The sequence below is a fragment of the Engraulis encrasicolus genome, chromosome 1, assembly GCF_034702125.1.
Source record: "Engraulis encrasicolus isolate BLACKSEA-1 chromosome 1, IST_EnEncr_1.0, whole genome shotgun sequence".
Lineage (NCBI taxonomy): Eukaryota > Metazoa > Chordata > Actinopteri > Clupeiformes > Engraulidae > Engraulis > Engraulis encrasicolus.
In genome coordinates, this window is record NC_085857.1 from 45636144 (window position 1) to 45663643 (window position 27500).

Sequence of the window (27500 nt, forward strand, 5' to 3'; positions counted from 1 at the left end):
TTGCGCACTTTGGGTGGGGCTCATATCGTGATTGGCAATGCTATGTTGTAAGAAGAGAGGGCAGAGTGTTGAAATGTGTCTGTAATACAAAAAAAACTTGATTCATGGTGCGACTTCTTAGTTCTTAGTTGTACACCCTAAAAGAAGAAAAACAATCTGTTTTGGTGAAGGCCAAAATGTAAGATCAAGGCTAGCTTGTGGTATGTCATGTGAGGTCAGTAGCAGCTCCTCTGTGGCTTGATTATCATCGACATTCAAATCACTTCGAGACTTGGTCTGACCAAGAGCATAACAATTAACGTTTCCCATACGGCATGGTTGACCTGCCTCCCTTGGTTTGCTTATGATTGTTTGCTTATCAACAAAGTGGGAGGAGTTCCCGTATTTGCGGAAACTCAGAAAGTACTTGCATTGCTCTTGACCTGACTAGTTGCAACGCTGAAAGTGTTGCGTCACTAGGAGGGCACAGCCTGGCTAGCTCCTTTAAGAGTGCATTAAGAGTGAATACCGTGACGACTGACTCGGTTAGCAGCTGCACACTGGGAGTTAAAGGATATCTTCTGCCAATTTCAATATGCTGTTGTATTGCTCACGCTACCCTTGACTTGTCAGTACACGGGGATGCTGCATTTTTTGACTCAGCCCTTTCCAAGATCTGAGCTATTCTAATGGGGGCAGACTTTGTTTACATTAAAAACTGTCTTTACATAGGCCTACTCCAAATACCAGGTATTATCCCAAAAGGTATCGCTGTTTGCTAGTTGTCTGCTGATGTTGTATAACCTTTTGGATGTTATTGGGAATAAGTCAAGATGTTTTTTTATGTAAACAATCACCTGCCCCCATTACATTGGCCAGGATCTCAGAAAAGGCTGGAAAAAACAAAACATTATCAGGTACTGACAAGTCCAGTGTGAGCATTACAACTGCATGTTGAAATTGGCACAACACTTAATAAACAAAATATCTTTATGTTTGAATGATTTTGTGCAAAGAACTTCACAAACACGTTTTGTAAAGCCTGTAGACCAATCTAAATTGTTTAGAAAGCGCTTCATAGTATGTATGCTTTAATGGTTTTGGCAGGTCTTATTTGTAACTTCGCAAAATTCTTAATGCTTAATCTGTGAAATGGACACACATTGTCAATATTAGTGGGGTGATGTTCGGTAGGCCAATCATATAATGTAGCCTACATACTTCAACTTGCTCAACTGCACTACAAAAGAGACCACACTGACACTCCTTTTTCAAACAATTGAAGCCAAGAGCTCAGCTCTATGCCGTTGCATGTTGGTGTGATGTTTAAATGGTTACAATGTATTCTGTTTCAGATAACACTTGGTCCCACTCAAAAATAGTGTTCATTTTAGTCTTGTAACAGTCTAACATTTTAAGACTTAATTTTACTCTTCAAGCAGTGTAACATTTTAAGCACCCAATATTCTTTGAATGTTAAGAGCTGTAGAGTTGAAATAACAGTAGGCACCTGTAGACTTTTACACTGTCTTTCAACTGTGGTAGAGTAATCTGAAACAGGATTTGGGCCCTAGTGCAAATAGGGTAGTAGGCCTAGAATTCCACATCTGTGATTCGTATTCCATAACTCTTATTATCTCTTATGACAGGATGCAGCCCGTCTATTAGAAATGGCTGACAGTGACTCGGATGACTTGAGCAGTGCAACTGCAGCTCAGACTGGGCCACTTCAGTCTGCAGTTGCAGCTCAAACAGGCGGCATATCAGTATGTCCTCAGTTACATGGATGCCGTGTTGAAGGATCGGTCAATGTCAGTGTCAATGTGTCCACAGCTGCAGATGGTAACGTAGAGCCTTTACTAGTCTCCATTGCCTCCTATGCACCTGTACGCAGGCCCACAACACTATGCTAACCTATTGCATACTATGGTACTATTTTTCCATTTTGTGGAAAATGGTAGTGATCAAAATTGTATAGAAAATGCTTTTAGACATTGACATTTATGGACCATTAAAAAGCTTGAAGTAGCTCCACAGACTCTTGGTAGTATGGTAGTATTCAAAAAGGTGTGTGGGCTTTGTTTGAATCATTTATTAAAATGCTAACTTACAAAAGATACATACACATATCTTAAACAGGATTTTATTTATAATCTATAATTTGCTCATCCTGGCCCTTTGTTTTCATTCTTAGATACCCGCACTATTCAGATATCCAACACAAAGGCTTTGGATGCAAGTACAGGTGATGTAAAAACAGCTGAAAAAAAGATTAACACTTAAAACCTGGTTACATAATACAATATCAAGTACTTACTTTGAATTTTATTTTAGTTCATTTAATTTACGTTAATAGAAGATAATGATTATGCCTTATTATGTATTAAGATTATGCCTTTTGAAGTAGATATGCAATTTGATAATAATTTAAATAATGTTGCCTTCTCTGAAAAACAAAACAGATACCTGCATTAAGACTGTGTCTGAAAAACTCAAGTCAGATCTGAGGGAAACCTTTGAGAGTGTACTAGAAGGCATTGCGAAGAAAGGAGCACCAACACTGCTCAACAAAATTTACACCGAGCTATACATCATTGAAGGAGAGGGAGAGGGAGTCAATCATGAACATGAGGATTGGAGCATTAACTGTGGTTGGAAACCACAAATCTCAGAAGATATTTCCATCAACTTGAATGACATTTTCAAGCCTTTACCTGGAGACAATTCTGAAAAAAAGAAGAAAGACGTGAGAGTTGTCCTGACCAAGGGAATTGCAGGTATTGGGAAAACAGTCTCAGTGCATAAATTCATCCTTGATTGGGCTGAAGGGAAAGCCAACCAGGATGTGGATCTTGTGATTGTGCTGCCCTTTCGAGATCTAAATGCAATTGTGGAAGAAGAGTGCAGTCTTCAAGAACTGTTAGAGGAGTTCTGTCCTGCACTTCGAGCTGTGAAAGACCCAAAACTCTATGACAGCTGCAAGATTGTGTTCATCTTAGATGGCCTGGATGAAAGTAAATTACCTCTGAATTTCCACAAAAACAGGAAGGTATCCGATGTCACAAAGAAGTGTCGAGTGGATGTGCTCATTACTAACCTCATACAAGCTCATCGCCTTTTGCGATCTGCGCATGTTTGGATAACTTCCCGACCAGCAGCAATCCACAAAGTCAGCGAGTGTGTAACGCCACACCGTATGACTGAGGTACAAGGATTCAGTGACCCACAGAAGGAGGAGTACTTCAGAAAGAAAATCACAGATGAAACTGTTTCCAACACCATTGTGTCCCACATTAAGAAAACCAGAAGCCTGTTCATCATGTGTTACATCCCAGTCTTTTGTTGGATTTCAGCAACTGTGCTTTCAATGCCAGATATCTTGAATTCACTCTCTGAAAAAATCCCTACCACCTTGTCTGCAATGTACACGCGATTCCTTGTTTATCAGACACAGATGAAGAATGAGAAATACCATGGCCTGGACACCACAATGCCATTGTCAGAGACAGACTTGAACGTGATCCTCAAACTGGCAAAACTAGCTTTTGAGCACTTGTTGAAAGGCAGCCTTGTGTTTAGTGCAAGGAACTTGAAGGACTATGGCATTGATATCACTGATGTGTCTGTGCAATCAGGGCTCTTCACCCAGGTGGTCAAGGAGGAAGATCCAGTGATCAGAGAGAAGTGGTTCAGCTTTGTGCATCTCACCATCCAAGAGTATCTGGCTGCACTTCATGCATTTCACCTGTTTGCCTCTGAGGGATCAAATCCATTTCCAGAAGACCCCAGAGGACCCAGGCCTACTTTTCACTTCAGGGAGTATGATGATGTGTACTCTGATGAAGAAAGCTATGATCCTATACCCCGTGCTTCACAGCAGTTTGAAAGTCTCCATGATTTACACAAGGCAGCGATTGACAAGGCTCTGAAAAGTGAAACTGGACATCTGGACCTATTTCTTCGGTTCCTTCTTGGGCTCTCAACAGATGACAGTTTTTGGAAACACTTCCAGCTACAGATAACCAGAAACCCTGGACATATCAAACAAACCACACAGTACATCAAGGACAAGCTCAGAGAAAAAGATGAGCGACAGCTTCCATCCCCAGAACGAAGTATCAATCTCTTCCATTGCCTCACTGAACTGAAGGATAGCTCCCTGGTTGATGAAATTCAGCGCTTTATGACATCGAAGAATCTATCCACACAGAAGATAAGTGCAGCTCAGTGCAGTGCTTTGGCCTACATGCTTATGACTGCAGATGATGTGATAGATGAATTTAACCTGAGCAAGTACAACACATCAAGGGAAGGTCGGGAAAGATTGCTTCCAGTGGTGGCACGCTGCAATCGAGCCAAGTGAGTGTTATAGGCTATAGAGTTATTACACATCTGTTAAATCCTGCTTCAGTAACACATTGGACTACAATTCTACCCTTCTGTCATCCATTACCTGTATGTGAAAATGATGTGGTACAGTGATGATACTTGACTATATTTGCCGAGCCACAGTTTATGTTGTGTTATAGCTATCAAATTTCATCAAAGACATCAAATTTCAATGGACCAAAGCGTCCACCAATCACACCACTTATTCCAATTCTTTGTGATTTAAATCTAAACTCCACGGATTGGAGCTCCTTCATCCACATCATTGTGTTACAATCACGATGTTGGGTGTTGAGTCTCCCAAAATTTGGGGAGCACTGAACCAGCAGAGATAGCCCACCGATAGTTTGTTTTAAACCATGTTTTACAGCAAGTGAATAACTTATTTTTCTACGCTACATATAGAACTAGGTCTATGCCAGGGATGTCAAACTCAGGCCCGGGGGCCAAATTTGGCCCGCGGAGCCATTTTATTCGGCCCGCGAGATCATTTCAAAGTTGTCACACATACCATTCATGTATAGAGTAACACAACTTGAACATGAAATTTGCTGTGTCACAGTATGTGCAGACACATTTGAACTGACAAATATGATGGGAAAGAGTGTATGTGAAATTTAACTATGAGTATGAGGTGCATCCATGCACAATTTTAGTCCATTTTTTAAAAATAATTGTTGAGTTTAGCCCGCGTTCCATTCAAACTCAATGAGAGCAAAGCAAAATTTCACTGTGTGGGAATGGGCCGTGACGTCCTAACCGCTTACCCATGACTGCCCGTTAATTTGTATACATGTTTTGTATTTTGTTTATAAACAAAAAACTCAACTCTCCTGTTTCCACTAGAACGATCCATCGGAAGCTCCATAGGGTCAATATACACAGCCGGTCACCCATAATGTTGTGTGCAATATTTTGAGCAAAACTATGAACCTTCACTCTCTGCTTTTACTGGTGCAATGTACTGGAGCAATTTATCCATGAAATTCCCACACCAAAATGGCAAGTGTTACAGTTTCATTGTCCAACCCCCGGTAGATCAACAATTGTTTGTTTCTAGCCACAACCCTTGGCTTTCTGAACTGAGCAATTCCATACTAATATCTTCATGTTTTAGTCTGGCTTGCCAGGCTTCTCACCCAGTGTTGTTTGGTGAAAACGCACCTGCGCCCAGTGACCCAGTACTAGCGAGGTCTGGCAAGACTACAATCTAGTCCCAAACCCACATAGACTTAGTAAGACTTAGTATTGACCTGCTTCAAGGCATGAATGATTCAAGTCAAGATTAAAATGACTATCAAATTCTGCATTGCGATCATGTCCAGAGAGTTGTCGTGTATGTCCACTCAAATATCTCACATTCTCAGTCATGGGAATGGGATTGGTACCCAATGTTTTAAATGCAGCAGAGAATACATAGGCCTACATGAATATTAGAGTGCTCTAATTATATTCCATCACACAGAGAAATAGTGATATGCAGAGTTGCGATTCTGTAACATGGTGCAAGAAGGCAGAATCGTGATGTGCCCTTTCAAAGTTCTGTTACCCTTCCGTCCAGAAAACCACCTCATGATATGATGTGATGGTGCTTTGAAGATTGCTTACTTTCTTTCTGTTTTTGTCCAAAGGTTAGGTGATTGTGGACTCACAAACAAGTGCTGCAATATTATTGCACAGGTCCTTCAGTCAAGAGACACTCACCTGACTGAATTGGACATCAGTCACAACTTTTTAACGGATTTATCAGCACTTGCGGAGGGGCTGCAAAGCCCATACCAGAAGCTTGATTGGCTGGACCTGAGCTTTGTTAACCTGGAAAGATGTTGGCAAAACCTGATTGAAGCCATTTTGCTGAGAACGGAAACTCAACCATCTACATTAAAGTACAGTGACTTTCTTTCATTCAGGATCAATAAACTACATCTACTACTAACTACTAAGGCTTGTTTTACAGTTGACAATTATGTTTATTCATTAACCATATGCATGTCAAAATGATGACCAGCCTCCATTACCTAACACATACTAAATGGGCAACATTGCTACATACACATATTGACAAGGGTCCTCATACACAAAAAGCTATGTAACTTCTCACACAAATGGTTAAATGTGCTAAGATTGACTTGATGTGAAAAAGTGCATGTACACCGAATTTCACATAAAATGGGATGTACCATGACAATGTTTGTGAAAACCTGTTTATTCACAGATTGATACATCTGCATTTTTCTTAGTACGTATACGGGGCCCCAGAGTTACAGCCTATGTTGCCAATGATTACCCTGAATACATCACCTTAACTGCTGTTCCAATTTCAGATGTCATGTCTTGTCATTTTAGACTCAGTGGATGTGGACTAAAGGAAAATGCCTGTGACATACTGGCCAAAGCCATGGAGGCACCAGGAGCAAAACTGAAGAGACTTGATGTGAGTTACAATTACTTGACAGATGCTGGAGTGGAGAAAATTCTTCAGGCACTGGCAAAGAAAAAATGTGCTTTGGAGTCACTAAGGTAATATATCCACTTCATAATCATCAGTTTGACAAATGACAAGTGTATAGAACTGGAGGTCGAATGTACTGCAGGTTGTATGCATTATTCACCCATTCTTCCCACTGAATTTGTCTCTTCTGTAGGTTGTGTGCTTGTGCAATCACAGAGAAATCCTGTGCAGCACTAGCGCAAGTTCTTCAGCTGTCGAGCCTTCAAGATTTGGACTTGAGTCAAAATCGCTTGAGAGACAAAGGGGTTAATTTGTTGTGCTCTGGACTAATGACTCCACTCTGTCAGTTACAAACACTTGGGTGAGTATGGATATGTATGTATGGGATTACACAAAATGTACTGGATGGATTTTGAGGACATCTCACTTTTGTTTTGCCTATGGTGTTGTTTTGCCTATGGCTTTTCATAGCATGTGAAATGCCCTTTTAGTGTAATCTAAAACACAGACCTTACATTGAGTTTGAGTGTGGTGTGTGTAACTTGTATTTTCTACTATGTTTCATTCTGCTAGACTGAAAGACTGTAACCTGTACACATCTTCCTGTGCTGCACTGGCTCCTGTATTGTGGTCTTATTCTGAGCTAAAAGAACTGGACCTGACCGACAATGACCTGCGAATCAGTGGACTGAGATTACTCTCAGTAGGATTAAGGAATTCCAACTGCCATCTTCAAATCCTCAGGTAACATTTTATGAATTGCCATTGATAACATAGGCTACAAGTGTAGCATCCAACAAAGACAATATGTAAAGGCATAGGGTCTTATCATTTTTGTTAATATATATATATATTAAAAAAAAACATCTGCGTCCAAAACCAATATATCCCTATCCCTAAGAATGAATTTCATTTCAGAAGCCTTATAAACAGTGTTACCTGTTGTTACCTGTGCTGCTTATTTTTGGCATAGGCATCATGGTCAACTGCAATCTTGTTTGCAGGTTGTCTGGCTGCCAGGTGACAGAGAGAGGCTGTGCTTTGTTAGCCTCTGCTCTGTTGCGAAACCCAGACCATCTGGAAGAGCTGGATCTCAGCTACAATCATCCAGGAGATAGAGGGAAGAAACAGCTATCTGACAGGCTGGAGGATCCACACTGTCATCTGAAAAAGCTCAAGTAAGTGCAATGCTGTCATACTGTATGTGAGAGAGATAATTACAGAGTAACATTCTTTTTTTACCAGCACCATCAACCTACAGCTAAATAAATGCAATGCTACATTTACTACCTAGAATATTTTTGTTAAGACTGCTATTCTCTTCCTATTTTCACTTCTTCTAAAGGTTTTTTTGTTACGCCCCATTTGTTGGGGAAATTGTAGTTGAGTTAGAAATGTAATAAGCCTACTACAACACATTCCTGCTTGGCTTCCATTATTTTTTGTCCATTTGTTTTCTGTAATGACTAACTGTAGCTGTATTTATGTTCTTCATTCTGTACAGCTTTGAGCATGTTGGTGAGGAGCACATGCAATGGGGTCTGGAAAAATGTATGTATCTATACTGTTTGTATTATGACAAAAAACAATATTTTTAAATCACGTTTGCACATGTAGAAATGTATTATTTTGGATATCATTATTTTTGTGAAACTAAAATGCATTATATTTATTTATTCTATAAACAGATGCAGTAAACCTCACACTGAATTGGAGTGATGGAGTGACCATGTCAGAAGACATGAAAAAAGCCACAAAATACATGGACATGTACTGCGATTTCTTGAGTGACTCAGATCAAGATGAAGAAATGATCAAAGAGGAACGTAAGGACAAGGTGGAGGTTAAGTGTGTGCAACAGCTGTCTGGGGGACGCTTCTACTGGGAAGTGGACTGGACTGGTTGGGTTAGCATAAAGGTGAAACACAAAGGGGCATCGTCTGATATTCGCAGAGTGTGGACTTTCACAACTGATGACCATCTGCTGGTGTGCAATTGCGAGCAATATGCGGCAGTTCGCGTTGCTTATGGTAAAATGAATTGGGTATCAGTCATTAACAAGCCTGATCCAGACCCCAAGAGAATTGGGGTGTATCTGGACTGGCCTGCTGGTCTTTTGACGTTCTACAGTGTCTCGGCACGTGAGAAGAAAGTCTTGCATTCGTTCTGCACTACCTTTAGCACATCCGTCACTCCAGCATTTGGACTTACATCACCATATATAAATGAGGAACCGGCATCCATCACTCTCCGCAAAATATGAACTGCAAAATGAAATAACGGCTTTGATGTCTGATCTGCCAGTGTGTTTCTATTGTGTTTTTGTGAAATTGAATGCATATTTTCTAAACTGTGTGCCGGCAGGGGCTGCTTAAATAGTGCATTAGTGCACTATTTAGTGCATTGGTGCACTTTGCCACTTTTTAAACAATCGCCCCCAGAGATTGTGAAGATATCGCACGGAACGCACGCGTATGGATGCAGTATCTAACGGGCACAACATTGACATGAAATATAATAATAATTTAATAATAATAATTGTATTTGTATAGCACTGTGTCATACATGGCATGTAACTCAAAGTGCTTAACAAATGGAAAAAAAACATTGTTAGAGATAGATTTAAAAGGAGAGGTATAGAGGAGAGGCAGAAAAAGCAGGAAGGCAGAGGAAGAAGAGATAGACAGAGAATGTAGAGTCATAAGGTCAACGTAGGATAGGACCAGGATTCTTAGATGTGTGAGGTCCATAGTGGCTGGGCCTATCATAAGTCATAGATAGTCACACAGAGATTGGGCGCTCAGGTGCGGCCCCTGGTGGCATCAGGGGTGAGGAAAAACTCCCTTTCGCTTGATTCATAGTTTGTAAGGGGGGAAAAAAGCTCAGTGAAGTCTGAGAAAAAAAAAATATGCATGTTAATGCGTTCATGCATGAAACATGCCAGCACACGTGTATCCTCCAGCAAGCCTATTGAGGGCCTTAGGCACTGGGATTTTTTGACACAGGGTTATTCCAACTCCGGCTCCTGAATACTTTGAATATATACTGGATACCTTTTTTATTTCAGTTTGACTCAGAGTGACTTGATTTTGTGTGTAACGCTGTGATGTGCTGGGAAGATTGTCATTCTTTTTCTTTTGTTTCACTTCACTGAATATAGCCACAGAACAGCAGCAGCCTGGCTAAAATGTTGGATTTGGAAGGTTGCAAGTTTGAATCCCGTATCATACGTGTCTCATGTGCACTTGAGCAAGGCCGCATAACCTCGTATTGCTCCAGGCATTGTAACAATTATTATTATGTAAATAAGTAAATCAATTGGATAAAAAAAATGTCAGATAAATGTAATGAAAAAATGTAATAAAGTAGCTGTACAGTTTGTGGAAGACACGTATACATTTTCTTTATTGTTAGGAGATTTTGATGTTAATAGAGATGTCTTTTTTATTCTTAATTTTGTTTATGATTTTGGTTTTGGTGTACTTTAGTCTGTTTGAACATCTATGTATGCATGGCGTCACTATACGCTCAGAAGTCTTTTTTGAGCCATCAAAAACATGTACTTTTTAAACTAATGTACTCATTTTATTCATATTTTAACTTCATATTTTACACTAATCATTTTATTCATATTTTACTCATTTATTTCGTTCTGTGTTTAATACTGTATGTTCTGATAACATTTTAATGTCCTATGTCTATGTACTATACAGAGCCCTTGGGTGCCATCAAAGGTTCTTCTAGTAATCAAATTTCTAATCTTTCAGTTTTCTTTTGGATATCCAAAGAGTCCAGCTATTTACAACTGAGGTCTTTAGATAACATGGCCTGGACGGATGAGAATCTTCATATGTATTGTGATGCCATGTCTATTGTGTTTTGAGTAATTTTACAATTATATGTTGTGTCATGTTTATGAAACATTACTGTGTAAAAAAAATAATGAATAAAACTTTTTAAAACTTTCATATCCTATGCTGGCTAATCTGCATGTCTTTAGCTGCTTATCCATAGGTTGATAATAATAATAATAATAATAATAATAATAATAATAATAATAATGATTAATACATAAATAAATGAATGAATGAATAAAAACTCTTCTGGGATGCAGAACAATATCCCATTATCTAGAGCTGTATTAGCATCATCATGAGGTGACTGGCAACACATCAAAAAACATAGGCTTATTGAAAACATGCAACTAAGAGTACACCTTCTTCTTCATAAACATATCTACAGTAAAAATAAGGACGTTCCCACTGATGAATATTATAAAATGGAAAGGAAAGGCTCGCGCACACTGCAGCTTAGTTTCAAGACTTCATTCTGTGCACACACTGTTGAACTCTGAAGAAGGTGTAGCAACACTGAAACATTAGTCGGGTGTGTGCACAGATTAAAGTCTTGAAAACTAAGCTGCAGTGTGCTCCAGCCTCTCCTTTTCAGTGATGTCTGTCCCACTGTGATGCACCTGCAAGCTGAGGGATGATGCACAGAGTCCCAATTCTACTTTGAATATTATCAAATCTTAGGCCAACCGAATTAATGGGCAATTTACAACTGAGCTCTTAAAGGGAAATGAAAGTAAAAAAAAATATTTGGCTTCCTGTTAGAACTGTATTTTGTTATCCTATAGTTGAGCAAACATTATGCCTTGGTAACAAATGGGCCTGCGGCTCAGTGGAAAATTACTGGACTGTGCAAAGACTTTCTCTGCACCAGAACGATGGAATGCATCCTTGAGATAACCACAACAAAGTGCATCTTTTAGATAGCGGGCCAAGGCCTGTGTGTGTGTGTGTGTGTGTGTGTGTGTGTGTGTGTGTGTGTGTGTGTGTGTGTGTGTGTGTGTGTGTGTGTGTGTGTGTGTGTGTGTGTGTGTGCGCAAACTAATCTCAACTGGGATGTCTGCCCCACCCCCCTTAGCGGTTGAGATACATTGTAATCAGGGAAGTCCTTAATAAAACGGCTGGAGAGAGGGAGGCCTGTCAGAGTGATTAAGGAAGATTGTGGTGACAGTCCTCTTTACTCGCTCTCCAAGTGCTTGAACATAAATAACGATTATCTGTGTCTATTCTGTTTTCAGGTGTTTCATATTACAAATGTTTAGGGTTTAAACCTAACACTTCCGATTATGGTGCACATCTAAAACTTTGCCGTGCACATGAGAAACCTTCTCGTACACCGCTTTCTCGCTGTCTGTAGGGCCTTATAAAATCGTTCCTTCAAGGGCTCTGTAGGCCTCCATACTAACCTTGGAACCATAGAGGTGGAACAGGGGTGAGGAACCTTTTCCATACGAGGGGCCACTTCAGATTCCTCCAGGGACCGTAAAGTCCTCCGGGGGCCGTACTATGAACCCCCCCAGGATTTCCCCCTACACTTAGGCCTATATTGAAGGCAGCCACCTTTAAAACAGACCCTCACCTTCTCTAGGTCCCCTGAAAAATAACTTAATTGTATTGTAAATTTAATTTCTTAGATTCCTTTACAAAACAGGTCATAATTCACATGAGGCTGCACAACCCTCCTGTGGAAGACTACAACATGCCTGGAATGTTCAGGTATTAGCACATGCACACAGGAATGCCGAAAAACGTGTTTTAAACATGAGGTCACTGACACAACGAGGCGAGCAGTGCAGGGATGAACACGTAGATTACTTAAATAATGATATGAATATGATATAAACATTGGCTCTGTGGAGGCTCTGCGGATTCCTATACAATCAGCAATTAGTGTGCTCTACCATAGCAAGCTATTTCCACGTGCGTTCAGGAGAGTGGTGGAATTTTAGAGGCAGGGCATTTGGATATAGGGCCTATCTTGTTCATTATCTGATAAGTATCGTCGAACAAAACAGAGAAGACAGAGGATGGTAAATGCACATTCTCCAAGGAGCACTTCACAGTCACCACACGGTAGGCACAATAAGTCACAATACAATATTTGATAGTAGATTATGATTCAAGCTGCTTTCCATGTGAGCTAATGGTGTGATAGGAACAGAGGTGTCAAAAGTAAAAGTAAAGGTAAAAAAGAAACACTGTTTCCTTCCAACACAAGTAACTTATCTGAGTAACCAGTAGACCTGTGTGCTTGTCTTATGATTAGCTAACTCTGCACTGGTTTGATCAAGTTTGTGGTGGGTCCTTAGTATTTCAGTGTTTTTCAGTAATAACACAGTCTCTCTCATTAGGTACAATGAAGTAAATGATGTAATAGCTATGTAATGTCATGTGCCAGTGTTGTAATTACATCACAAAAGTACTTTTACTTTTGACACCTCTGGATAGGGGTAGGCTGCCGGTCGAAACAAAATAATGAGAAGTGTTATTGATGATAAACACCTAGATCTCTGAACTGCGTAGGCCTAAGAAGAGGACCTGAAGAATGCACTTTAATTGGATTCATGCCTGGGTTATCTGGGTAGCCTAATAAAAAGTTGACGGAGAAACCTAGAAGAATAGCCTAGTTTACAGATGTGTGTAGACCTACTGCTTGAGAAATGAAACTCAAAAGAGTGATGTTGAATGACTTGAATTTTAGGCCAGATATAATTAGTTAATTGGCATCTTGTTTACAGATGACTTTTGGATGAACAAGTAAGGCACTATTATATTATAAATGCACTATTATATTATAAATGCACTGTCTTACGTCTTGTAAACAGATCGATATCAGACATGGGTGCGTCAAACTCCAAGTCACCTGTTTTCGGCAGGAAGAAGAAAGAAAAAGCAATGTCATGGAGTGGCCTCACTGGGGCGCTGTTGTTCAAAAAACGGAAGCGGAAAAAGACATTTTTGCAAAAGCTGCAGATCGGCAAGAAACGGAAAGATTCTGTGTCTCTGAGGAAACTGTCCATCCCTAACATTAGGAAAAGCTCCCAGACGCCGAAACGATTCTCCATTTTTGAAGCCTGAAGCAAGAAAACATAAGTTTCCGAGAGGATATGCTGCAACTTCATCCTTAAAAAAAATCTGTGGGGCTTTTTTGCTTTTTATTTGACAGTAACAGTGAAGATATGACAGAAAACTAGTGGGAGATATGGCAGGGCTGGGAATTGACCCTGGCCAGACTCAAACCTGCTGGGTCCCCATGGTCCGAAAATGTGTTAGGACATTACAGCCTGTTCAGCACAGCCTACTGTAGGCCTGCATTCCAAGTGTGGTGGGGCTTGTCTTCTATAGGTATAATAATGTCTTTATGTCTTCTATGACAAGGTACGAGTTTATGATGTAGCCTATGTGCATGGAGACGGGCCTGTCATTTCTTCAACATTCCTGCAACTCACCATCCAGATTGAGACTAAGATGGATGTGTAGGCCTATGTTAAAGTTGTTACCTCTATTAGAAACATTACATTATTCAATTGTACATCCCTCTCTACCAGGCATGGCTATGACGAGACTGCAGTGCTCAGACGTGTGTGTCTGTATTTGGTCTTATTATTTGTCTTCTGTCAGTCTTCTTGTAATAAAATAATTTGTTCCTGACACCCCTGGTAGTAAATGTGTTATTACTGACAGAGACATAGTAAGTAGCTGCCACAGACATCACAAAGCAGGAGCTTATTTTATTTAATTAAATCACTTTAATCAGTGCATCTGTTCTTTTTATTTACTATTGGTTTTTTATGGGTATGTGCATTATGTGTCTTCTTTGAATTGGACCTTGAGTCTGGAAATAAAGTTGATGACGATGATGCAAGCGTGCAAGCCAAACTGGGAAACTCCAACTACCATTGTCATTGTAACACAGCACACAACGAAATTGCATTAATGCTTCACCCGTGCAAGGGGGCAGCCCCCAATGGCGCCTGAAAGGGAGCAGTGCGGCGGGATGGTACCATTGTCAGGGTTGCGCACTGATGGGGTTTATTATTTATTTATTTAATGATCTATGGGGATGAAAGGGGTAGGTATGAGTGAAGGCTGCTGTTTTCTTTATGAATACAATTTCTTAGTAAAAAAATGTTTTGGTTACTGGTCATGTCATTGCATTTATTAGTCTTAATGTTGGCTATGGCCACCGATGGTACATGCTGCTGCCTTCATCACATTTAGATTTTTTTAGACATCCTACAATTCCAGCCTTGTTTTTCTTTTCCTTTTTCCCATTCTTTATTGATCCTTCTGTTTTAAAGATATATACTGTGTATTTTTGTTGCTGCCTATACACTGTGTTTTTGAACCCTTGGGTGCCACCCACTATCATGTGATCCACCTGCAGCTTGTGACCTCTCACCTCCCCTTTGATAAGATGCACCCCTTTCTTTGTTCTGAGTACCACGCACTGATAAAGGCTTGATAGCCGAAACGAGTTTGGTTTTTGGACATGGTGGTAATGTAAATAAATGATGAGACGCAGTTTGTGAGTGTGGATTTTTCTTCCTTAAGTTGATACATTTTATCGCGCACCCAAAGACTTTCGTTTTTCCAAGAAGTTGAGCGCGTCCTTTGCCAAAACCATTGTCAGGGTACCTCAGTCATGGAGGACGATGGGGAAGAGCACTGGTTAAATACTCCCCCCACCAACCTGGAGGGTCGGGAGCCGGCAACCTTTAGGTACTTTACAATAAGTCTGACACCCTATCCTCTTACCCATGACTGTCCATAACTGCTTACCCATGACTTCCCATAACAGCGCATGCTGATATAAGCAAATTAAGACACGCCATCACTTCCACTGGCTGTGGACAGGAAATCAATCTCACTTACAAAAGCTGGCCTTCTCCAGTCACATTCCCACAAAGTCTCCAACATTTCAATGTCAGTGTGGTATTTTCAAGATGACACTAAAAGGGGGGGTAGAACACATGAGATCCTGCTGAGAAATATCCAAATCAAAATGGCTTGTTGTTGGGTCATTGGGTCACTAATGAATTAGCTGTATGCATTAGAGTAAAGTTTGAATAGGTTTAACAGCAATTCAATGGAAGTGAATGGAAGGGTGTTGGTTTTTCCCCACTGGCAGCTAATCTAAGTCAGTTTAGTTTCTCCCATCCTTTCCTCCTGAGTCCTCTTGGGCCTCTGGCTTCAGGCTACTTTATATGGTGGCTATCAAAACAGAAGATGCAAACATGGCGTATAGTCTTCAATTTTTCTAGGACGATAGCGAGTGGAAACAGCAAAATATCTTCTTTTAAATGTCAGGGCCAGAAGACGCAAAAATCCGGAGAAAAGTGAAGTGATGGTGTATGGGACAAGAACAAACACGTTTTGGCTATTTTTTCCCGTGATCTTCAAAACTTCTCACTCTGGGTCTTCAAGCCCCGGCGGAGCTGCCGTGTAAACGAGAGGCACTTCTGATCAAATAGCTTGTCGCCTTCCCTCGCAAACGTACAAACGGCCCTCTGGTGTGACCCTGGCTTTAGTGGAGAAAACAGTAATAATTCCCGGTTGTCAAAAGGGTGAGGAGTCAAAAAAGGCGGCAAGCAAATTTACTGAGAGAATCCTTTTTATTGGCTTCAACCCTTGTCAGCTATAGACATCTGGTACCAGCCTAAGGCACATATCACATATCTCTCACACACACACACACACACACACACACACACACACACACACACACACACACACACACACACACACACACACACACACACACACACACACACACACACACACACACACACACACACACACACACACACACACACACACACACACACACACACACAGTAGACTCCGTGTGTGTACACACACACACACATAGACTGTAGACTGCTATATTTAAAAGGCTAAATTGTACACACTATACATTTTAAAAAGTGAAATCCTTATTTCGAGGACATTGCTTAGGCTCACATATTGTACACAAATGAATTACATGGAACATACACCCATGTGCTCCCCTTTTGTAACCCAGTGCAAAAGAACTAAATTACGTTCAAGTAAAATGGTAAAATGACTGTAGTTACACTATGTACAATATAAACATTTGTCTTGGAGCAAAAATAGGTAATGGCAATTTGCTAAAAGTTATTTTATACACAGGTATGACCACGCACACATGCACGCACCTTTTTGATAGACAAAAAAAGGAGGGATAAAAGAGGGCACAAAAAATACCTGTCAGCATCGGGCTACAGAAAATGTCTCCATTTGATAGAGTAATATTCTTTTTAAAAAGTTATAAAACAATAAAAAAGAACCCTGACTATCTTCCATACAGTACTTAGCATGTTGCAATCACTGTCTCTCTCTCTATCTCTGGATATGGCATCAGACTGGACTGGAGTCATTGCTCTGAGCTCTACTAATGGGTGTAGGCCTAATATGTCCAGTAATTCATTTAGTAAATTAGCCTACATTGAAAATACAAATAATAACAAATCATATATACAGAACTGTATCCATCTACCCAGTGGGAGCAGATTTTAAATGGAAAAAACTAAAGACATGTATCCCTCATTCCCTTAGGCTCGGGCCAAATAGACACCTCAGTCTTGAATCCCTTCCCTTGGAATGAAAAAAAAACACTTTTCAAAGAAACACCCCAATCCCCTCACCCACCCTATACAAAGGATCCTGATTCATTCACATATGTCCACCCACCGATGCCCCAATCAACCAATCCATCCATCCATCCATCCATCCATCCATCCATCCATCCATCACTGTGTTCCTGTCAATGCATCTGCCCAGGGTGTGCTTGGCTTAGGAGAGCAGAATGTGGTTCAGCTCTTTGAGGAGGAAAGGAAGGAGCCAAGATGACTTGGGAGGACAGGACACATAGGTCTCTGAAAAGGACAAAAGATTGCTCTGATGACGTACAAGGGTGCTTAGCTCTTGGAGGATGACAGGAGTTGGCCAAGGTGAAGTAGGAGGACAGAAAGGGGCAGGTTAGGTCTTTGACTGAGAAGGACAGGATAATGCTCAAGTCTGTTGAGGACAGATTAATTAAAATGGCAGGAGGTTGCATTGAGGCCAGAAGGATCGTTAGAACAATTCTTAGGAATTCTTAGAGATCCGAGGACAGGAAGATGCTTGGGTGACTTCGAAGGATCCTTAGATGTCTGAAGATGACAGGGGAATGCCCAAATGACTTAGGAGGACCGTTGGGTCATTGAAGAATGATGTCTGAAAGATGTCTTTGTGTCTGAGAAGGACAGGATGCCTGCTTGACTTAGATGGACAGTAGGATCCCGCAGTGTCTTAGATGGACAGTAGGATGCTTAGGTCTCTGAAGAGGACTGAAAAATGTCTCAGTGTCTTAAATAGGCAAGAGGATGCCTAGGTGTCTTAGAAGGATAGGATGCCTAGGTGACTTATTACAAGGGCAGGATGATGCTTAGGTCTCTGAAGAGGACAGAAGGTTGTCTCCTTGGCTCAATTCCAGTTCGGTCCCGTTTGTTCCATTCTGCTTCTTCACAGGCTATGGGGGATACAAGGGAAGGAGGGATGGAAAGAGGAATGAAGAGCAGGAAAGGAGGGTGTAAGAATATTACACTGGACACATAATACTTATACACATATACATTTTGCAATCAAAATCCTTCATTCAGCGCTTCAACACTTGGCACTGTATTCCCCGACTTTTATGTCGAGTGGCATAGCCAACCAAACGTGTCAGACAACAGAAAAAAAAAACATTTGCAATTTGAGAGAGGATGAACACAAATTAGGGTTAAACACATTTTGTCACATCTATCAACACATTAAAATGCAAGAGCTGAGGTCAGGTTAAAAGGTCATGATGAACAGCTTCGATTGTTGGTTGGCCAACAGGTCGACATACAACAGAAGAGCCTGGTTTCCTCATTTTCTTAACTAAATGACACCTGTGGGTGATCTATAAGCAGGTTTACCACTTCCTGTAAGTTCACATAGCCAGGTTTATAACTTTACCATGTTCTTGGAATACCCCCCATGATCTCTCATCCGGTCTACTCCCAGAAGCACTGTTCCTCCAGTTTGCTTGCAGTTAATATAATACAGCCTACAGAGGGCAGCAAAGACAACCATTCACAAGTGCTGCTTGCTCTCGCACTAGTTAATGAATCACTGACCGAAACTATTTTGAAAACTCTGTTTCTGTTGAAGAGACTGTGCAAAGAAACAAGGCGACACAGGCCGTCTTCACTGGCTCTGCGGTGACTTGATGTGTAACCACAAATTGGACTTTCGTGCCAAAGCAGAGCACAGCTGACCAAGTGGCAAATCATTGAAACCACCAAAACTATTCTGTACACATTATTCTAGGGTTGAAGAAACGTCTCATTGCCCAGGCAGAAGATGACTGGACAAAATTACAGCCGGGCAATTCATCTCCTTAAACCCTTGAGAATTTGAACATGGGTTGCCAAATATTTTCAAACTTTGTTTTTCATGCTACCCTCATTCATTCCTGTCGGCTGAATCACCAGATGAGAGAGACAACATGGCCCAGCATGCTTGTCAGCAGAGCTCACTATATAGTCGAACATGCCAACACAACTGGAACAGATGGAATGTTAATCTTTTTTTTTTTTTTTTAAATCAGACTCAGAAATATGCAACAAGTATTCCCATCATTTGAACTCCTCACTTCAGGGAAGTCTATTTATAGGTCATGATAAACCACTTTGAGGGTGGTGCACTGCACAAAGAAATCCCACCCCTCACTTATGCAATGGCTATGTCTATGATGAGTCAGCCTCGTGTCAATCATGTGTAGCATTCTCAGTATACAAATTCAATTGAAATGGCTCATGCCATCATCTCATATATTTGAGCTACCCTACAGTAGCAAGGTGCGGTGAGACGTTTGGGCAAGAATATTCTGTCATCTTACTAGAATTGTGTACATATTGTGCTACAAATTAATGATTTATGCAATTCATTTTGCCTTGCTAAATCTATGACTGAAGCCGTTAAGTGTTTTATTCAGCGAAATGTTAGGTTTGGTTAAGGCGTTATGTCGGGAGGATTTATTGAAATGTGCATGTTAACAGTGAAGTGTTACCACCAGAGTAGCCCTTCACATTTGTGTTGCGTATTATGGCCTGCGTGCAAGGAGGTCTGTGCGTGTGTGTGTGTGTGTGTGTGTGTGTGTGTGTGTGTGTGTGTGTGTGTGTGTGTGTGAAAGAGACAGAGACAGACAGACAATGAGACAAAATACAGTGACCCAGGGGTGAAAATGTGGACACTCCAATTTATCTGCTCTTAACACGATTGTTTAGATAACCTTATAAAACCGGGTCCCTAATCAGCAGAATTGTGTTGACACACAAACTATGTGTGTGTTTCCTAGTCATTACCTATGATTTCCTCAATCAATGTGTTTGTCCACATTTTGACTCCTGTAGCGAAGGCCGTACTGTAGCTGGCAACTGACATTTGCCAGTAACCAAGCGACATGTTGCACAGCAGCACACAGACATGAGCAAGCGATGGCAATCACTCCATCCAGCCACACACAGACTCGACAAGGCGATCAGACAGGATTTTCAGAGGCCCTGGGAAGGCATGTTTATTGTATTTCAAAAATAGTTTCTTTTCCTTTTTTCCCCCCCTCAACCTGTGTCCCAAATATAATATCCTTTATAAGTATATGTACACTACAAGATAAAAATAAAAAAAATATACAGTATTTAACAGAAGCAAATGAAATAGAACAAGCGTCTGTAGGTGGATGCGCGTCTAAGTGTGTGTGTGTGTGTGTGTGTGTGTGTGTGTGTGTGTGTGTGTGTGTGTGTGTGTGTGTGTGTGTGTGTGTGTGTGTGTGCGTGTGCGTGTGCGTGTGCGTGTGCGTGTGCGTGTGCGTGTGTTCAGGTCAGTAAGACAAATTGTGTTTGATGGGTTATTCCATGTTTAAATGTACCTCAAAAACCACAATTTTTCACAAACACTCACTCACACGCACGCACGCATGCACGCACACCTCTGTCAGCACCATCTCATAACAGATCCTAATGGCAGACAGATGTACTGTGTGGGGACACATTCCTTGTCCACATTTATCATAAGACTCGTGCCAGCAAATTCAGACCTCCTCCCCTGCCTCCTCTTTTTTACTTCCTGACAGAAATTGAAAAGGGCAAAATGAAGACAAGTCCCCCATTTCCTCCTCCTCATCCTCCTGCACCACCTCCTCCTCCTCCTCCTCCTCCTCCATCCTGTTTTGAGTGGAGCGAGCAGCTAGCCTAATTCAAACAACATGAGGTGCTGAGGACCTCCACACAGGATTGTTTATGCCAACACCGGGTCGTCATGGCAACCCAGGACTCCAAAAACACATTGCACATCCCTAAATCTGTCTGAAGATCAGTTTAGCAGAAGGACCCTTTTTATTCATCCATCCATCCATCTATCCATCCGTCCATCCATACATCGCTTGACTTTCAAATAACTTACTTACTACATGGGCTAGGGTTGGATGAATTACAGGCAAAGGCATCTTAAAGTATCTTTGGAATTACTACTGCAGTACCAACGATCAGGCAAGCTGACAGGAGGAGGGGGCAAAGGGGTCAGTTGTCCCGGGCCCAGGAAGAAAGGGGCCCCAGAATTGGGTTCTCATCACATTACATGTATGAGGTCGGGGACCCTTTTTTGTTGATTTTGTCCCGGGCCTGGTCAAAGCTGTCGGCGGGCCTGCCGATGATATCCACAAAATCATAGGCTAAGATATACCAAGGTATGTCAGCGTCAGGGGGGGCAAAGAATGTCACAAGACCTGCTAGTAACAAATGATGAACTGTTTCATTCTCAAGGCCAGTAAAAGGTAAAGGTTTTGTAAACTAGAAACATTTCAGGCACAAAACTTACAATGACCTTGAAAATGAAACGGTGTATAAAATATCCAATTGAAATACAAAGTGGTAGAAATGGGGCAGAGTCTGAGTCCAGCCTTCTCCCAAAATAAAGGGTTTTGTTTGACGTAAATGCCTCATCTCCATTAAAAGCAATGCAGTTATCTTGTGACTAGAGGTACTATACAGAAACGGGAGAACATCCTACCACAAGGAGGAGACAGAGTGTCTTTGAGGAGTTTCTCTCACACACACACACACACACACACACACACACACACACACACACACACACACACACACACACACACACACACACACACACACACACACACACACACACACACACACACACACACACACACACACACACACACACACACACACACACACACACACACACACACACACACACACAACACTCAATCCAAACAGGAAACAGCTGCCTCTCCCTAACACCTGTGTGTGTGTCTGTGTGTGTGTGTGTGTGTGTGTGTGTGTGTGTGTGTGTGTGTGTGTGTGTGTGTGTGTGTGTGTGTGTGTGTCTATGTGTGTGTCTATGTGTGTGTGTGTGTGTGTGTGTGTGTGTCTGTCTGTGTGTGTGTCTGTGTCTGTGTGTGTGTGTGTGCGCGTGTGTGTGCGCGTGTGTGTCACCAGAGCACTTTATCAGTTACACAGGAAATTATAGCGAGCAACATTGCCCTGCTGTGCTGCAGAGACACACAGCTGTGATTCCCCAGCAGACACATTGACTTTTCAACAGACACATTGACCTTCAACAGACACTTTTGACCTTGACCAGACACATTCCTGGTGGGCCTGGCTGACATATGGCAGGGTTCACATGCGATAGGACTTGCTAAAACACAATGCATTCCTCCTAAAGGTCTTGCAAGTTGTGATATTGTGCACCACATGTCACCAATTGTAACCTAAAACTGAACTTTAATCCTCCTAACCTAATACGTGTTGACATGTTCTGGCATGTAAGAGAAGGTTGAGGTTAGGGCATGGGGATAAGGTGGAGGAAGGAAAGGGCAAGAAGAGAGGAGCGGACAGAACAGGAGAGGAGAGGAGAGGAGAGGGTGGGGAGAGGAGAGGAGAGGAGAGGGAGAGGAGAGGGTTAAGAATGAAGAGGAGAGGAGTGAATAGAACAGGAGAGGGTGGGGGGAGAGGAGAGGAGAGGAGCGGAGAGGAGAGCAAGGATAAGGTTAAGAAGGAAGAGGAGAGGAGAGGGAAAGGAGAGAAGAGGGTTAAGAATGAAGAGGAGAGGAGTGAATAGAACAAGAGAGGGTGGGAGGAGAGGAGAGGAGAGGAGAGCAAGGATAAGGTTAAGAAGGAAGAGGAGAGGAGAGGAGAGGAAAGGAGAGGAGAGGAGAGGAGAGGAGAGGAGAAGGTTAAGAATGAAGAGTAGAGGAGTGACAGGAGAGGGTGGGAGGAGGAGCGGAGAGGAGAGGAGAGCAAGGATAAGGTTAAGAAGGACGAGGAGTGGAGAGGATAGGAGGGACAGGGTTGGGGAAAGGAATAGCGAGTTCAACAATGAGTCATCGAAAACCTGTCTGTCCGTGTGCAGACCCAGGTTGGATCCAGCCTAAAAGGCCTTTAGGAGGGCCAGTCATTGGGAGGGCCGAAACCAAAGGCCAGATGGGACTAATGACTTACACTTAGATCCAGATGGAAAAGGCGTGGAGAGAGAGAGAGAGAGAGAGAGAGAGAGAGAGAGAGAGAGAGAGAGAGAGAGAGAGAGAGAGAGAGAGAGAGAGAGAGAGAGAGAGAGAGCTACTAATTTGTTGTCAGTGCTTTGATGTCTTCACTGATATGTGCCTCATGTCTCTATGGGAAAACAGCTGTGGCACAACATCCAGCTGTGTTGCTGTGCACACTGGCATGCTGGCCATGTGTAGTATTTATTCCCACAACATACCTGTATGTTAACCTATTTAAGCCTAAGGCATGTTCAAAAAAGGCCTGCTAAATAGAGATGCACCGGATCCTGATTTTTAGGATCCTGCCGGATACCGGATCCACTGCTTAAGATCCTGCCGGATCCGGAACCGGATACCGGATCTTACGAAAGGGTTGAAACACATAGCCTACTCACACACGTGGGCCCTTTTTATCACGTTGGCTCAAACTATTTTGACTGAAAAGCCTTGGCTACCGGATCCTGGATCCTGGAACCGGATCCGGATCCTGTGAAAAACCCTATTATCCTGCCGGATCCGGAACCGGACCTTGGATCCGGTGCATCTCTACTGCTAAATGCCTGAGCCCTTTTTGGAAAAGGGTGCTCTCAGCCTATGCAAACCTAAATACCTCAGCCTCCGGAGCACTTAGTACAATATGGGGGTCTATTTCATGTTTCTAAGGTGTGCTCTTACAGCTCCAACAAACCCAGATACGTAATGCAAAACTCAATCTGCGTCTATGCAGCTTCAAGCGCCTCGATTAATGTTGCATATACGCAGCATCCAGCATCAATGGGTTAATACTATCCGACAACGCGTTTTGTTCCAAAATAAAATGAAAAAAAAAGAGTCCAGTTGTATACAACATGTCCAGGATGAATGATAATCTTCATCTTCACAGACATGTTAAGCGTGTGTGTGTGTGCATGTGCGTGTGCGTGTGCGTGTGTGTGCGTGTGCGTGTGTGTGTTTATGACATGTTTTTTATGTTGGATTTAATGTTAATTCTGTCATTAACACCCATTAAGTCAATGCTGATAAAGGTTAATACAATTAAATTTAATTAAAAGGTTGTTCTGCACAGATGTCCTTCCTGGTCTTAATGGATTAAAGTGTACCCTGCATCAGGTTTATACTGACTCATCAGCTTGGATTGGAGTGCTTTCACTACTCTTCAGAAAACTCAACTGCATTAATTAATATGGACAGGTGAGACAGAGCTGTCAAAATAAGATCAAGCACATCGATGGGTAGCTCGGTACCAGTGAGAATGACTTCCAATCAGCTTACATCTGTGGCGATTGTGAAATGATTTTTCTAAGCGTGATTTCAAGCATATAAAGCAGTTCAAATCAGTGGCAATTGTGAAATGTTGTGATTCTTTTTTCTAAAGTGTGATTTCAACCACTCTATTGTCCTGATTATGGACTCAATTTGAGCTTTGACCCCAGTGTGATTCTGATACAATCTTGGCAATTGATGATGAGCGATTGAAGTACTGATTTGTTATTTGATAAGATTTCATTCCATTTCTCTGTGTTTATTTGATCTTATTTGGAGGCGAGACATTACCCGAAAGGTGGAAGACATCCTTAAGCTCCTCTAAACACCACAGAGACAAAAACAACAGCAAAAAGACAGACATATGTAAACACACAAACGGTACATAAAACACATGATGAGCACCGCCCGTGCCTGGGCAGAAGCTGCGACCATAGCAGCCCAAGTGGTAAGTTTTCAAATATACTACGCGTACAGAACAGGGCCCAAAAATGTGGGACACATTTTAAATGCTTATTACTTTTTAACTATATAAACTGACATGAACTGTCCAAATGTGCTGTATGAAGGTTTACAAAGCTGACATTTTGGGAGTGTTCCATATTACATATAATGAAATGTGCCCCAAATATTTGGGTCTACCCTGGCCTGTACAAAGCACCAAATGCTACATCAAACAATATTATGCACCATACACACAACAGGGGCACAAGTCATTATTGTTCCTCAAGTCCTTTCCTGTTGCTAATAGCCTCGTGATGTAAGGCTCGACATTAGAGACTGACCAATATGGGTTTTTGTAAGGCTGATGCTGATATCGGTATTTAGCGGTCAGATCCAGCCGATTTTTAGGACCGATATGCTATCGTATTATACTTAATTGACAAGCTAAAAATGCTTTGTTAATGAATAAAATATCATCCTCTTTTTGTAAAGACATAGTAGATAGCTGCCCGCAGATGTGCCTTACTTTGAATCGGCGCAGCCAAATAAGAAAATCGGCCAATGCCGATATATTAAAAAATAGCAAAAATCGGCCGATTAATCAGTTGGTCTCTACTCGACATCATTACTGATCAAAGTTTTATTCAATTGTAATCATCTCATTTGCAATAGCGATGTTGGAAAGAAAAAAGTTGCTCCACCCAGGTTGAAAGCGGAGAAAGAATAGGGGAAGAGACACGGAAGAGGAAAGGATGTGAGGAGCAATAATGACTTGCACCCTAAAACTACATAAGATGCGAGGATAGTGGTTGTTTTTTAAAGCAACACTAAGTAGTTTTGTTCACCCTACAGAGTGAAGGCGGAACTGCCTCTCATGCAGCGTTTCCCTCAGAATTTTCCTTAGTCAAGGTGTTGGGGGGGTTTGGTTGGCTGGTCTGCATCAGAGACATGTGACACATGACATGGTCATCATTTGGAAACGCTGTGCTGTGTAATTTCATATTAAATAGGATATTTAAGAAAACCCCTTAACACATATTTTTTGTTGATTCAACTTCAAAAAATCATTATCTCTTCAGGGGATTCTTCCCTCAAGCTGGTAGGTGTTTGTTGTCAAGGTGGGCGTGTTTACTATAAAGCACTGAGGGAAACCCTGAGAGAGACGCTCCGCACTGGTAAACGTGCGGTGGTATCGCACATTCACGTCATTACCAGCTACCATTAAAGGGGTATGCCACCATTTTGGGGCTCAATACAGTTAAAATCCTTGGCCAGGGTTTATAAAGGTGGTTAAGTGCGTTGCCTCTTTTAACTTGTCTTAAAGCAAGACAACGCTTAACATGAAAAATAACACACTTAACTACCTTTATAAACCCTGGCCAACGATTGTGTATTAAGCCCCAAAATAGTGGCATACCCCTTTAACAGTATTTTTAAAATCAGCAAAACTACTTAGCGGTGCTTTAAAGGGATCCCTGAGTAGTTAATTGTTGCACTTTGACTACATGCACCCAAGTGATGTCACGCTTTACTTTATTAAGGACTTTGTACTTTTGTAATTTTGTACTTTTGAGAAAAAAGTAACATTTTTATAAGTATAATTTTTCAATCACATTTATGTGACTTAAACCATTGTCGATTTAATCAAATGCAAGCACATACTACTAGCCAGGGATCCTTTTAAAAGGTCTAGTGTGTACTCATTTTAGTAGCTTATTTCCAGAAGTTATGCCGTCCATTCACAATTGTCACATTTTACATGAATCACTATCAATCAACACTATCAATTGCCAAGTATTCAAGATTGGAAATACACCCTTTTAATTTCATACAGTACATGGATGAGTGAAATCTCCATGCAAATCCTCCATTTTGAATTACCAGTTACAGTACTGTCGTCTGTAGCTTCAAACCCTATTCTGGTCAGACCAGTAAATATTTACCAGTGGGGCCTACGTTACTTACTAAGTATATATTCATGTCATTTGGAAATGGGCAGTATACGTTCTGGAAATGAACTACAGAAGTTACCCTCTAGAGCAGGGGTGCTCAACTAGAAACTGAAAAGGTCCACTCGCCAAATTTCGTATGTTTCCAGGGTCCAAAAAAGTCGCTATGGACCGATGCAGAAAAAAGCCTCACTCGCTGGCCGCACTGGCCTCTTGCTCACTCACTGAGTTGTCATAGTGATGATACTTTTAGTTGTCATAAGACTGGCTTTGCAGAAATACACCTATAGATCGCATGGCAGCGAAATCTCATGTATAATTTATACATATTAAATACAGATGGATTTTGTCTTGGTCCGGATGACATTGCGTTTGGGTCCGCATCCGGACCTGGGTCCGCCAGTTGAGCACCCCTGCTCTAGAGCTTTAATGTGGTACAAGACATCAGATCAAGGAGCACATGGACATGGAGATTTCATTTTGCACGGGGATCCACGGGGAAGGCATCAGCCTTTTTGAGAGAGTTGGGGAGGAGCGGTCTTTGTCTTTGTTTGTTTCCACTTTCAAACAACTTG

The 27500-nt window shown here is 41.6% G+C and overlaps 2 protein-coding genes across 3 annotated transcripts in view; one reads left to right on the plus strand and one right to left on the minus strand.

Moving 5' to 3' along the window:
• The first annotated feature begins 1635 nt into the window (after positions 1-1635).
• Positions 1636-9330, plus strand: LOC134452752 (NACHT, LRR and PYD domains-containing protein 3-like). 2 transcript variants are annotated; one of them, XM_063203315.1, is made up of 10 exons: positions 1636-1821; positions 2174-2224; positions 2442-4338; positions 6000-6254; positions 6715-6888; positions 7014-7181; positions 7394-7564; positions 7825-7998; positions 8325-8371; positions 8509-9330. In XM_063203315.1, the coding sequence occupies exons 1-10, from the start codon at positions 1650-1652 to the stop codon at positions 9081-9083; spliced, it is 3684 nt and encodes a 1227-aa protein (XP_063059385.1). In that variant the 5' UTR covers positions 1636-1649; the 3' UTR covers positions 9084-9330. The 2 variants fall into 2 exon arrangements, 1 of the variants encoding a protein (XP_063059385.1); XR_010035515.1 differs by lacking the exon at positions 8509-9330 and having other exon boundaries at positions 7794-7998.
• Positions 9331-27397: 18067 nt separating this feature from the next.
• lpar2b (lysophosphatidic acid receptor 2b) overlaps positions 27398-27500 on the minus strand; it is a 45591-nt gene continuing 45488 nt past the window's right edge. The window contains exon 6 of the mRNA XM_063203850.1: positions 27398-27500. This exon is cut by the window's right edge and continues 1448 nt beyond it. The gene's annotated coding sequence lies outside the window, so the exon portion shown is untranslated.

Coding starts and splice junctions, on each gene's coding strand:
- LOC134452752 (XM_063203315.1), top strand. CDS start 1,650: ATGGCTGACAGTGACTCGGATGACTTGAGCAGTGCAACTGCAGCTCAG. Junction 2,225..2,441: donor GGCTTTGGATGCAAGTACAG/GTGATGTAAAAA, acceptor AAAACAAAACAG/ATACCTGCATTAAGACTGTG. Junction 6,255..6,714: donor ACTCAACCATCTACATTAAA/GTACAGTGACTT, acceptor TTGTCATTTTAG/ACTCAGTGGATGTGGACTAA.